Genomic DNA, 14,389 nt, shown 5'->3' with positions numbered 1-14,389 from the left:
TTAATTGCCCTAAGTTAAAATGGTACCATCATTTTCAATTGCTTGTTACAGAATGACTAAACTATTGTAAGGCCAACTTAAATTTTCTATTAATTTCCTCATCGTGATTTTGACAAGTAAAACTTACATGGTTACTATAAATTTATTTTTAAATTAAATGGCAAATCCACCTTTCTGGAAAGAATGCTTTCAGAAGCAGGAAACTGACATAAAATCAAATATAGGAGATTTTACTATTTCTGTGTTCCAAAAAATTTGTTGTCCATCTGTCAGTAAGTCTTTCATATTGCGAAAAAGGAATTGCTAAGTGTTCAGTCTTAATTGCTCATTGATAATTACAGTCATATTGAAATGCATTGAAACATGACAGAAAAGACTGTTTACATTGGTGTGTATCCTTTTTTTCCAGTGTTGATGTGTATAGTTTCCTAGCTGGACCTGCTTCATCTGTGACTACTACAGATAACATCATAGAGCTCATTCAAGAGAGTAACGCAGATATTACTTCACATGGTGTCCTGAATTATCAATATGCAGCTAAAGTCAGTTGTATTCTGTCACAGCAAGTTGACAAGTAAGTATTTATTTAAGTTTTATTTGAGACTCTGAAAGAGAGTCAAGCATAAAATATAATCGAATAGTCTTTGGAGAACAGGTAACAATGTGCAGGTTCCCAGTAAACAGAGCTGGTAATGAATGATCAGAAGAATAAGAAAACAACATAGTGAATTCATGGAGAGATTTTTTTAAAGAATAAGAAACCTTCATATCGCGTAAGAAGTAAAACCACTTTCTCAGTACCTATGATATAACACTCAATGAAAGGTCAACATACACTATGTGATCAAAAATATCTGGACACCTGGCTGAAAATGACTTACAAGTTTGTGGCGCCCTCCATCAGTAATGCTGGAATTCAATACGGTATTGGCCCACCCTTAGCTTTGATGACAGCTTCCACTCTTGCAGGTATATGTTCAGTCAGGTGCTGGAAGGTTTTTTGGGGAATGGCTTCACGGAGTGCAGCACTGAGGAGAGGTATCGATGTTGGTCAATGAGGCTTGGCACGAAGTTGACGTTCCAAAACATCCCAAAGGTGTTCTGTAGGATTCAGGTCAAGACTCTGTGCAGGCCAGTCCATTACAGGGACATTATTGTCTTGTAACCAATCCACCACAGACTGTGCATTATGAACAGATGCTTGACAGTGTTGAAAGATGCAATCACCATCCATGAATTGCTCTTCAATAGTGGGAAGCAAGAAGGTGCTTAAAACATCAATGTAGGCCTGTGCTGTGATAGTGCCACGCAAAACAAGAAGGGCTGCAAGCCCCCTCCATGAAAAACACAACCGCACCATAACACCACCGCTTCCGAATTTACTATTGGCACTACACACGGGCATTCGCCATACCCACACCCTGCCATCGGGTTGCCACATGTGTACCATGATTCGTCACTCCACACAAATTTTTCCATTGTTCAAACATCCAATGTTTACGCTCCTTACACCAAGCAAGGTGTCATTTGGCATTTACCAGCATGATGTTTGGCTTATGAGCAGCTGCACAACCATGAAATACAAGTTTTCTCATCTCCTGGCTAACTGTCATAGTACTTGCAGTGGATCCTAATGCAGTTTGGAATTCCTATGTGCTGGGCTGCATAGATGTCTGCCTATTACACATTATGACCCTCTTCAACTGTCAGTGGTCACTGTCAGTCAGCAGATGAGGTCGGCCTGTACACTATTGTGCTGTACATGTCCCTTCCAATTTCCACTTCACTATCACATCGGAAACAGTGGACCTAGGGATGTTTAAGAGTGTGGAAATATCGCATACAGACGTATGACATAAGTGACACCCAATCACCTGACCACTTTCGAAGTACATGAGTTCTGCGGAATGCCCCATTCTGCTCTCTCACGATGTCTAATGACTACTGAGGTCACTGATATTGACTGATCGGTGGCAGCACAGTGCATGTAATATGACAAACGTGTGTTTTTGGGGGTGTATGGATACTTTTGATCACATAGTATATATTTGGGTATTGGCTTCTTCAGCACAACAGCAGTTAATTTCTTCCCACAATTTATCATTTACTTAGTTAAAGTATATGTTGCTTGTTCCATAAGTTTCCAAGTGTGCCCCTGGGATGTCACTATAGCGCTGTTAATAATTTAGTTAAAAGTTTCCAGCCATTGTCAGTATGGTCAGTGACTCACCTTCTGACAGTAAATTCACGTACTTGGGTCATAGATGTGCTCCAAAATTCAAAGTAAATATGTGACACATAACATAATTGTTAACACAACAATGCCACTTCTGCCCATAGATTTAGGCTGCTTAAAAGGAACTACATCAGATATGAAATTGTGGAAATGAACAGAGTGCCATTTGTAGAAACTGCAATGATTGCATCAGCTGCTGATAACTGAGACATATTTTTCATTGTATTTGTGAACAAGTCATGGTTCTTTATTTGTGAATTCCATTGAACAAGTTTAGCTTGTTATTGAAATTTCATTCATTAAACTAAGTGCCTTTTATTTGTGTGCATCATGGTGTATTACAATTAGATTATTTGTTTGCAGGCTGTTTGATGACGCAGCACTCAAGCTGAATTTGAAGGCTCTTAGCAATTTCTTATTAGCTTTGTGCAGTGCTTCACAAAAACAGTTATTTGCTCAACACTCAGGAATTGTAAAAGATATGCCGCTTTCGGGTAAGCTGTGGTGGCGTAAGACTCAGCCATGCTCGCCTTTAGAAAGTCATCATCAACTACTGCTTCACCGTGTTGGGGATGTTACACTTAAATGTATTCGCAGTGGAAGACCTCTCATACATATAATGCAGGTGTGGTCCATTGTTGGCCCACATTTCATGGAGGTAAGATCTAGTCATATAGTGTGCAATGAACCTTTTCCATGGTAATGAAGAGCAAATGAAAATACAAAATCTGTAAATAAAGATATCTTGCTACAAGTAAAGAACTGGCAGGTGGAGTCATTTCGCAGAAATGACGATAGGTTACTCTGCACATAAAGAAAACACATGCCATGAATGTCTGTCTGAAGAGGGAAAATGAGATTGTTAAACTAAATGTGGATGGTACTTTCATTGCATAATAAGCACAGAGTTTCTGGTAGTGAATATTGATTGTCAATTGAAGTAGTGTGATCACATGAGGATACTTGCAAACAGAGTATCTTCAGCATGTTACATTCTGAGCATCCTGCCATCAGCGTGTAGCAGCTAATGTCTTTTATTTACATACTGTTCATATAGATACCTAATTCATACACCACCAGAAAAAAAATTAGTACACTTGAAAAGACAATGTTGATTTTGATCCGATGATGGCATATGTCACCTGGTTGATAGTAGATGTTTTAAACATTTTGTGGCTGTGATCTCAGCAACCGTGTATGCAATAATATAAAATGTAATAGTCAGCCAACTGGTAGTACACAATTAAGAAAAACCATTAACCATGTTTTGGTAGTTCTGAGACTATCTTCATCAGAATGGTAAAAGTTTCCTAGAAAAATATATAAGTTACATGAAATAGAGGCATACCTGAAAATTACTAATGAAAACCAGACAACTGTTCTTACATGAAATCACATAACTTTAAACTTTCAGCAACAGTGCTCTCATCAAATGACATGTTTGTGTCTCACGAGTCAAGAATAAAAAATCATAATAAAAAAGACAGACAGTTATCACAGAATGATAAAACCATGGTTGCAAGTGGCGGCACAAGCTAACAGCTGTAGCCGACTAAGACTGGCACAAACACAGCGGAAGAGGCATCAGACTAAACAGCATGTAAGCCGACACTGCCATGAGATGGACACGGAGATTAGTATTGCCATCTAGTAACAAAATGGCAACTTATAAACATCTGCATTAAAAGCAAAATTACATGGTTGTAGGTATACAATAGTAACATACAGTACCCAGATAATAGGCAATATGGAAGACTGCAAAAGTAGTAAATCAGCCTTTCTACAGGTAATTTTAAATAAAGTAAAATATTGACAATGACAGTTGAATAAGGGAAACGAGCATTCCCGACGCTGCTGTGGGGAAACATAAATTTTACAAAAGACAAAGTTTCTTTGCTTGACAAACGTTTAAAATATAATGTTATGCCACAATTATCTAACAAAAATGTAAGAGAAAATATGGTTGTAGATTTGAAAACTGGCCTTGACAGTGCAAAAATAGACAGCTCTCGTCAGGCCAGAATAGCACATGATGTGTGCAGTATTGTTAACAAAAACTTAATTGTTTCCTATAATACTTTTAATAATGAACTTAAAGTAAATGATGCTTTAATAATGAAGCCTGATAAAGGGAATGTCATTGACATTGCTAAAAAGCAAGAAATTGTTACGAAAACCTTGGAGTTTTTCAAGGAAATCGATGCTAAATTTTTACTTGAACTTTGCCAAAAAAGGCAGCTAATTAACATGATGCATCAAGTTCCAAAGTTACATGTACAATTTAAAGTTCATAAATTAGGACATCCTGTACATCCCATTTCGAATAGTATGAATAGTGCCTACCATGACCTAGCTAGGTTTCTGCATGACATATTGAAAAAATCTTTTGTTTTCCAGAATAATTATTCTATCTCTGACAGTCAAAACTTAGTCACTAAAGTTAAAGACATACATTGTGATCAAGATTCTACGTTAATATCTTTTGGCATTAAAAATCTCTACACGAATGTGCCAGTCGAAACAGCATTGCACAAAGTTAAAAAAATGTTATTGTTCTTTAAAAAAGAAATTTCTGACAAACAAGGTACTGTTTTCATGAATTTGCTTCAAATCATGGTTAAATATAATTATTTTGATATCAGTGGACAGTTATATCAACAATCTGATGGTCTTGCTATGGAAAACCCATTAGCAGGAATGCTAGCAGACATTTTTATAAATTATGTAGAAGAAAAATTTTTTCGAAAATTTTTCAGCTGCTGCATTAGGCTTTATTTCATATTCTAAATATGTTGACAATATTTTGATTATTTATAGAGGACCGAGTAACGGGATTGATAATCTACTCAAAATTTTCAATGTACTTTACGAAAAAATTACTTTCACCTGCGAGCTTGAAAACGAATTCCAGCGATTACATTACTTAGACCTTACTCTGATGATAGTAGGTGACAAAATTTCCTTTAATATCTTCCATAAAGAAACTTGCACTGATCAAATAGTGCCTTTTACTTCAACACAACCCCAGTTTCAAGAAAAGCTTTCTTTCGTTCAGCTGTCCATGTGGCAATTGCTGTTCCCTTATCCAATGAAAATCATGAAGCAGAAATAAATTTGATCAAAACTATTGCAGTTAATAATGGCTATGAACCCAACATAGTAAGTAACATTTTCAATAATAAAATGAACAGAATCACCACTCTGGGCGTCTCCTTTAATGACCAAAATGATTAGAAAAATTTTATTTCTGTACCATTTCTTGGTCCTGATCTTACAGAGTACAGCATCTTATGCAAAACAAATATGATTGCAAAGTAGCTTTTTTCACCAATAATTCTGTAAAAAATAATTTTATTCACAATCTGGATTCAACACAGTCTCATTTGCGAAAGTCATTCTATAAAATTGTCAGTGGCTCTTGTCTGGCCTATTACATAGGACAGACAGGGCAAGCTGTATCTGTAAGTTTTAGAGAACATCATCTAGGAAAAAAGGGTACTGATATTCATAATTCATCCTTTGCCGAGCACTTCTTAATTGCAGGGCATAAACTCGAAGAAGTGCAAGATGTCAGTATCCTACATTCCGAGAAAAAAGGTCTCAGAGTTGATATCCTTGAAGACTTGGAAATTTTAAAACACCTCTTGCTTAAAGATGGTTTTATTCTTAATGAACAATTACAGTTGCATAATAAAAACTTCTTTCGAGATTTGTAGCTGTTACTTAGATTTGCCTGATTTTCAAATTATTCCGCACAGTAGTGTTGGGAATGTTCCCAATAGCAGAACTGTGTATATCAGATGGGAATTGTAGAAAGCAAAGTTTCACTAACATAACTTTAATAACGTTTTTCTTTAGATCCAACAGTGTCTCACAGATTATTGACGTATTCTCAAAGGAATCATATACTTTTATTATGATGATGTTGTCAACTGCTTTCACAACAGGGAGGGTACATCTGAAGCCATTACTGTGCAGGACAGATTAGATTGATATATTCATAATACTGATTCATCTGCTAGTGCGTACAGTACTATCTTTTTTTAGAAATTATTGGGACAAATGAAATAGGTCAGTAATTGTCTGGTTGTGCTGTGTTACCTTTCTCATAGACAGTCTTGATTATGGATATTTTTAACCACTCTGGGTTGGCACCTTTCCTTTATATTTTGTTTATTAGTTTTGTTAAAGGTGTTATTATCTCTGTTCTCATGTGTTGAGAAACAAAACTAGAAAATTCATGGTGACCTTCAGCTCAGGAATTACTGACTTTGGCTACAGCTTCACTGAGAGCTCTACAAGTTACACGACTCCATCTAAAGTTTGTCTGTTGTTTTATTGTGTAACGGCAGCAATAATGTTCTGCCTTGCCCACATCAATCTCTTTCTATGATAGGAGTGGCAAAATATGTAACTTTTATGTCATAATGAACTGGAATACTGCAATCTTTTTTTGGCAGTTTTTTTTTTGTTGACTTTCCATGTTGCTTTATGTCTTGACTGAAGATCTGAACTGCTTTTTAATGATTGTGTATTTATCTTTATCTGCTTAACCGTAAAGTGATCTATCACAATACAGGGGCATCATGAGCCTTATATTACTTAGGTGTGTTGTTTACCTGTGTTTTAAACCTCCTCAATTAGAATGGTGTTTTCACTTGCAATATTACTCATAACGTTTAGGGAATATTTCTTCAAAAACTTAAGTTAAAATACTTAAAAATACTTTGGCTGAATCATTAGCATTCATATCGTGTGTAATTAATTTGTTCCAGTCTGTTAAGCTTAATATATTTCTTAGTGTGTTTAGTTTCTGTTTGTTAATGGATTGGTTACTTTCCTGCAACAGGTATATGTTATCTAGAGGAATTTTAGGCCACAGCCCTTTGTGGTCAGCAGTGCCAAGTGTAGTTGTATTATACTGCATTCTACTTAACTGAAAATTTCGGATAGTATTACCCAGAGGTGCGGGTCTGCATTTGTTATTCTTTAGAAGCAAGACCATCAGTTTCCCAAGCCTTTCAAAGAACAAGTCTTCATGGCGATTGGCTGGGCGATATATAGAGAGAGAAATAATTTCAGGTTTTGTAAACAATACAGCTGCAGCTTCAAAATTAGGTTCTACATGAAGTTCCCTTACATCCATAATTTCATAATTTAGTTTAAGTATTTTATTAATGTGGACAGGCACACCATCATGCTTCATATTTGTTAAGAAGTAAAGTGTATGTGAATGCAGCAATCATTTCTGAGAGATGAATGAGCTGTTTAGAACTAGCTGTTTACATTATGTAACTTCTCTGTGAGAATATATGAACAGAACAATGTTGTACACTAGGGATATACTGAATGAGGTGGCATTATTTTAAACAGATGATCTTTGTATTCTAGAGGTGGAGATTCTAATCCCCATCTGGCCATCGTACTACTACTGCTACTACTACTACTACTACTACTGCTGCTGCTGCTGCTGCTACTGCTACTGTTCTGCTGCTGCTGCTGCTGGTAGCTAAAATAACAGCATAAGGGGTAGAGGAGATCTGACTACCTTTTCCACCTTTATCATGGAGCTCTCATTGTACAACTATTTGACAAATACGTTTAACTGTTCTCCTTACTTTTCTTTCATTATATTTCCATCCTTACTTGATTTTGACAGATTAAAAAATTCATACTAACACACAGTATCACTGGCACAAAAAAATGTTAACAAAAGGAAGACTTGTTACCTCATACCTCACATGCCAACTTTCACTGCAAAAGTTTGTTAAAATTCAGTATACAGCCTGCAGCCTAACCTTCTGTATCCAATAACCTTACCACTTGTTTCACCAGCTTCTGTCCCTTTACAACCTGGAGCCCTGCTTGTTGCTGCTGATACACCCTCTTTCTACTCCTACATACGTGATGATTATGGCTTTGCTGCTGTTTAATGTTGTCTATCTTAAGGCTCGACTGTCTCTAGATCGACACATTCTTTCCTGGTAACCAGGAAGGTCGACATCTGCACCCACAACTATTTCTCCTGTGAAGACATGTCTTGCCAACAATACCACATTCCTATAATAGGCACTTGAATGTAACTATCTTGTGCTAACCTGTTCATAAGATGTCTCAAAGTCTATTTCCTATTCATTCAGAATCCTAAACCACTAAACCACTCATTCATTGGCGACATCTTTATGATCTGGACCCACGTGAGTGCACCCTATTCTCATTCCTCCAGAACGTCAACACTTAGTCCCCTACTTGTGTCAAGTAGTCCTCAATGACACTCTGAAACACATTATTGTGTGTTGACTTCCACCTCACCAAAGTCTGTACAAAGGACTCTGTTTTATATTATATCTTCCAATCACCAGCAGTACTTTTGATTCAACAACTCTCAGCCATTCTGTTCCATACCAAAATATTACTCCCATACAACCTGGTCATTTGTGAGTATTGTTTCTACAGTGACAAGCAGCCCTCTTACCTTGATGAGGACTTTTCAGACTGAAATTACTGTCAAAATCTTGTCTATAAAAAGATCAGCCATGTAGTGTCGAGCCACAATCCGAAAATTGCTCACAAACCTGCTGGCCAGCCACAAAAGAGCGTTCCCATTCTTCACGAAACTACAATATACTTGTCCTCCTTATGCTCCTCTTATGCCGCATGAATCATATCCCTATAGATCTACTGAGCAAATGCGGCACAATTGGTAATGTACCATACTTGAACACTGTATGAGCTGGTATCAAACTCTCCCACTTGACATCTACATTTAGGTTTTCTGTGGTTTCCCTCTACTCAGGACAAATGCCAGGATGGCTACTTTCTTTCCTTATTCAATCCAGCCTTGTTCTCCATTTCTGATTATCTTTTTGTCAACATTAAATCTTAGTTTTCCTGCCCGTGAAAGGCTCAGATACCCTTGTCACTAGCTAGCACTTCCTGTCGTGAGAGAGACAGTGCCTCCTGGCAAAGCAGTTACATCATATACCAACTTTACTGTAACAATTGCACAGCTTTCTCAATGGATATAACCATAAAAAAAATGTTCCAATTGCATGAATAACCACTGCCGAACTCTGAGCATGGGCCAAGTAGACCACCTATTGATGGAACATTACAGGACAAGATAAAGTGTTTGATGTAAGCAGCTATTTCACAACCTATACCACCTGTTTCCTCCTCAACACATTGCCTTTTCCCAGTTGTCCAGGTGAGTTGCAGCACATACTTTCTTCATTGACCTTTCCTGTACACCTGTATTCCGCCTGCATCTGCCCTCATCCCTCCCCTCTCCCCCTACTGTTCCCATCAAATTCAACCATTGTGCCCACATGTCTCCCCCTTTTTTACTTTTTACTTTTTTAATCTTTCCTATTTCTTTATTGTTTTCTCCTACTCGCAATCCATTATGTTCCATACTTTCCTTCCCACCTTGCTTCCCTCCCTCCCTGTGAGCCTCCTACTTCCTCTCCATGAGGCTGAGCTATTTGGTGCATTTGTAAGAGACTGGACTCATATTCAGGAGGGTGTGTGGTGCGGTGGGGTTTGGTTTTCTTCGTGTTGTTATTATGTTCATACAGTCCAGTCCACCTACCTCGATAGGCTTCTTGTGTGCTTGTTGACCTTTCATTCTGCCATAGCAGGTACTACCTAGTTGTCACCTAATACGTATCAGATAGAGGTCACAAAACTCTAGTGAAAAATCAGTTCCTGAAAGTTCATGATAAATATCGGGCATTTAGGGTCTACCTTCTTGTAGTAAGATATTTGAAGTTCTGTTGTCTATGTATTGCCACTAAGATTTGTTAAATGGCTATCAAGTCCATGTTCACAACTTTACGCAAGTGAAACATTTGGTTGATTCAGTCATCTTCTTTTACAGAACAAAATTAATGACTCTAATTCTTTCCTTTTTATTTACTATTTTCGAAGAGTGATCTAATGTAATGTGTTCAGTACAATGGTTCAGAAGCGGCTCTCCTGGGCAGTGTCCTCCCACAGATAGCACCCCCCTCTCTGTGTGGGAAGCTCTCAATTCTGACTATCTGTTGATCTGACTGACCAATCAGAACATTCTTTGTAGATGATTCTTGTGGCAAAATCCTCTCTTACCCAGTCACAATGTAGAAAGTAATTTTATGTAAGCAAAACTTCTATTTATTATATTAGATTTACATCCACATCTACATCTACATCTACACCTACATCTACATGATTACTCTGCTATTCACAATAAAGTGCCTGACAGAGGGTTCAACGAACCACCTTCAAGCTGTCTCTCTACCATTCCAGTCTTGAACAGCACACGGGAAAAATGAGCACTTAAATTTTTCTGTGTGAGCCCTGATTTATCTTATTTTATTGTGATGATCATTTCTCCCTATGTAGGTGGGTGCCAACAGAATGTTTTCACAATTGGAGGAGAAAACTGGTGATTGAAATTTCATGAGAAGATCCTGTCACAATGAAAAATGCCTTTGTTTTAATGATTACCACTCCAATTCACGTATCATGTTTGTGACACTATCTCCCCTATTTCACGATAATACAAAACGAGCTGCCCTTCTTTGTACTTTTTCGATGTCATCCGTCAGTGCCACCTGATGCGGATCCCACATCGCACAGCAATACTCCAGAATAGGGTGGACAAGCGTGGTATAAGCAGTCTCTCTAGTAGACATGTTCCACCTTCTAAGTGTTCTGCCAATGGATCATAGTCTTTGGTTTGCTCTACCCACCATATTATCTGCATGATCGTTCCAATTTAGGTTATTTGTAATTGTAATCCCTAAGTATTCAGCTGAATTTACAGCCTACAGATTTGTGTGACTTATCGCGTAATTGAAATTTAGCTAATTTCTTTTAGTACTCAAGTGAATAACTTTACACTTTTCTTTCTTCAGCATCAATTGCCACTTTTCGCACCATACAGATATCTTAGCTAAATCATTTTGCAAGTTGTTTTGATCATCTGATGACTTTACAAGACGGTAAATGACAGCGTCATCTGCAAACAATCTAAGACAGCTACTCAGATTGTCTCCCATGTTGTTAATATAGATCAGGAACGATGGAGGGCCTATAACACTTCCTTGGGGAACGCCGGATATTACTTCTGTTTTACTCGATGACTTTCCAACTATTACTACGAACTGACAGGAAATCTTGAATCCAGTCGCACAACTAAGGTGATACTCCGTAGGCACGCAGTTTGTTTAGAAACCACTTGTGAGGAACAGTGTCGAGAGCCTTCTGGAAATCTAAAAATATGGAATCAATTTGACATCCCCTGTTGATAGCACTTATTACTTTATGAATATGAAGAGCTAGTTGTGTTTCACAAGAACGATATTTTCTGAATCCGTGCTGACTATGTGTCAATAAATCATTTTCTTCAAGGTACTTCATAATTTTTGAATACAGTATATGTTCCAAAACCCTACTGCAAATCAACGTTAGTGATATAGGCCTGTAATTCAGCGGATTACTCCTACTTCCCTTTTTGGGTATTGGTGTGACTTGAGCAATTTTCCAGTCCTTATGTATGGATCTTTCTGTTAGCAAGCAGTTGTATATAATTGCTAAATATGGAGCTATTGTATCAGCATACTGCGAGAGGAACCTGACTGGTATACAGTCTGGACTAGAGGCCTTGCCTTTATTAAGTGATTTAAGCTGCTATGTTACACCGAGGATATCTACTTCTATGTTTCTCATCTTGGCTGTTGTTCTTGATTGGAATTCAGGGATATTTACTTTGTCTTCTTTGGTGAAGGAGTTTTGGAAAACCATGTTTAATAACTCTGCTTTAGTGGCACTGCCATCAGTGACTTCACCATTGTTATCGCGCAGTGAAGGTATTGATTGCGTATTGCCACTGATGTGCTTTATGTATGACCAGAATCTCTTTGTGTTTTCTGCGAGATTTCGAGACAGAATTTCGTTGTGGAAATTATTAAAGCAATCTCGCATTGAAGTACGCAGTATATTTCGAACTTCTGTAAAACTTTGCCAATCTTGGGGATTCTGCATTCTTTTAAATTTGGCATGCTTTTTTCGTTGCTTCTGCAACAACGATCTGAACTGTTTTGTGTACCATGGGGGTCAGTACCAACACTTATTAATTTATGTGGTATATATCTCTCACTTGCTGTCGATACTATCTCTTTGAAAACATTGCACAACTTTTCTACACTTACATGATCAGATCTGAAGGAATCAGCTTTTTTAAATAGATATACTTTGCGTTTCTTTTTGATGGTTGTAGATGTTACAGTATTTAGCCTAGCAGCAACTGCCTTGTGGTCACTAATCCCTGTACTCGTCACAATATTCAAAATTTGTCCAGGATTATTTGTTGCTAAAAGGTCAAGTATGCTTTCACAACCATTTACTCGTCGAGTGGGCTCATGAACTAATAGTTCAAATTAATTTTCTGAGAAAGCATTCAGTACAATTTTGGATAACATCTTATGCCTGCCGCTGCCTTTAAACATATAATTTTGCCAGCATATCGAGGATAGATTGAAGTCACCACCGACTATAATTCTATAAGCGTGGTACCTTTTTGAAATGAGACTCAAATTTTCTTTGAACTGTTCAGCAACTATATCTTCTGAGTCAGGGGGTTGGTAAAACGATCCAATTAATAGTTTACTCCGATTGTCAGGTATAACCTCTACCCACACTATTTCACGCGAACTATCTACTTCAGTTTCACTACAAGGCAAATTACCTCTGACAACAATAAATACTCCACCACCAACTGTATTTAATCTATCCTTTCTGAACACTGTTAGATTGTTTGAAAAAAAATTCAGCTGAACTTATTTCTGACTTTAGCCAGCTCTCTGTACCTACAACTATTTGAGCTTCAGTGCTTTCTATTAGGGCTTGGAGCTCTGGTTCTTTCCCAACATAGCTATGACAATTTACAACTACAATACCAATCGTTTCTACAACTACCTTACTGTGACATGTGGAACAATCGGGTCTACTGCTGGATGTTTGTGTCGCTCTGGCACAATATTTCGGCCACGTAACTCGTTTCCTTCTTCAGGTGCTACCTGAGACTGCCGTGTTGGAGGATCTTGTCCAGTATTTATGCTGAGAGGGCGCTGGGTGCTATCTTTGCCATCCGCGTCCACCTGGCGCTGCTTGTAATGTGTTATCTCTTCCCCGGTGTTCCCTCGGACGTCTGCCCCCCACTTGGGGGCCATCTGTGGCAGCTCTCTGAGGCCTGTCCTGTGTCAGGCGTTCCGTTCGCAGTCCGCGCCCGCCAGGTGCTGCTCCTGAGGTTTTTACCCCTCCCTGGTGCTCCCACGGACGTCTGCGCCTGGCTCGTCTACCATCTGTGGTCGTGGCAGTTGTCTGGGGCCGGACCCACATGTGGCGTTCCGTTCGTGGTCCGCGGCTGCTTGGCGCTGCTCCCGAGGTGTTGGCACTTCCCTGGTGCTCCGACGGACGTCCACACCTGCCTAGTCCACCATCTCCATCTGTGGCAGCTCTCTGAGGCCTGTCCTTTGCTGGGCGCTCCATTCGTGGTCCACGCCCGCCTGGCGCTGATCCTGCGGTGTTGGCACTTCCCTGGTGCTCCGACGGTTGTCCGTGCTCGGCTCGTCCATCATCTGCGGTCGTGGCAGCTGTCAGAGGCCCGTCCTGCGTCGGGAGTTGCGTTCCCGGACCGCACCCTCCTGGTGCTACTCGTACAGTGTTACTACATCTTGAGGAGTTTGTTGGTTCATTTCGTTGAGCCCTGATAAGCTCCAGAGCCGGATTCCACGCCGAGCTGAGCTGGTAACCGCTGTCTCGGTTTATTAGGTTGTCTGTGACCTTGATCTCGATGGCCTCCTTTATGACACTGTCCCAAAATCTTGGCGTCTGTGTCACAATTTTGGTGTTGTTATAGTCCATTGAGTGGCCGAGCTCCAAAGAGTGCTCGGCTATGGCAGATTTTGTTGCCTGTCAGAGTCTGGTGTGCCTCTGGTGTTCTTTGCACCTGACGTCCACCGTCCTGCTTGTCTGGCCACACTGGCAAGGGGATGTTGTAAATGCCTGGTTTACGTAGCCCCAGGTCGTCTTTCACACTGCCTAGCATGGTCCCAATTTTGGAGGGTGGACAGAAGATACTCTTTATATCATATTTTGAAAGAATTG

General features: G+C 39.1%; 1 protein-coding gene across 1 annotated transcript in view; it reads left to right on the top strand.

Annotated features, from left to right (window-relative positions):
* Positions 1 to 14,389, top strand: part of LOC126162838 (brefeldin A-inhibited guanine nucleotide-exchange protein 3) — a 294,784-nt gene that overhangs the window by 235,394 nt on the left and 45,001 nt on the right. The window contains exons 19-20 of the mRNA XM_049919600.1: positions 410 to 574; positions 2,600 to 2,894. Coding sequence (XP_049775557.1) covers positions 410 to 574; positions 2,600 to 2,894 — 460 coding nt within the window. The remainder of the gene's footprint in view (positions 1 to 409; positions 575 to 2,599; positions 2,895 to 14,389) is intronic.

Source organism: Schistocerca cancellata, chromosome 2 (assembly GCF_023864275.1).
Source record: "Schistocerca cancellata isolate TAMUIC-IGC-003103 chromosome 2, iqSchCanc2.1, whole genome shotgun sequence".
In the NCBI taxonomy this organism is placed as follows: Eukaryota; Metazoa; Arthropoda; class Insecta; order Orthoptera; family Acrididae; genus Schistocerca; species Schistocerca cancellata.
The sequence above is the reverse complement of the archived record's forward strand: the minus strand, read 5'-3'. Positions and strand labels throughout refer to the sequence as shown.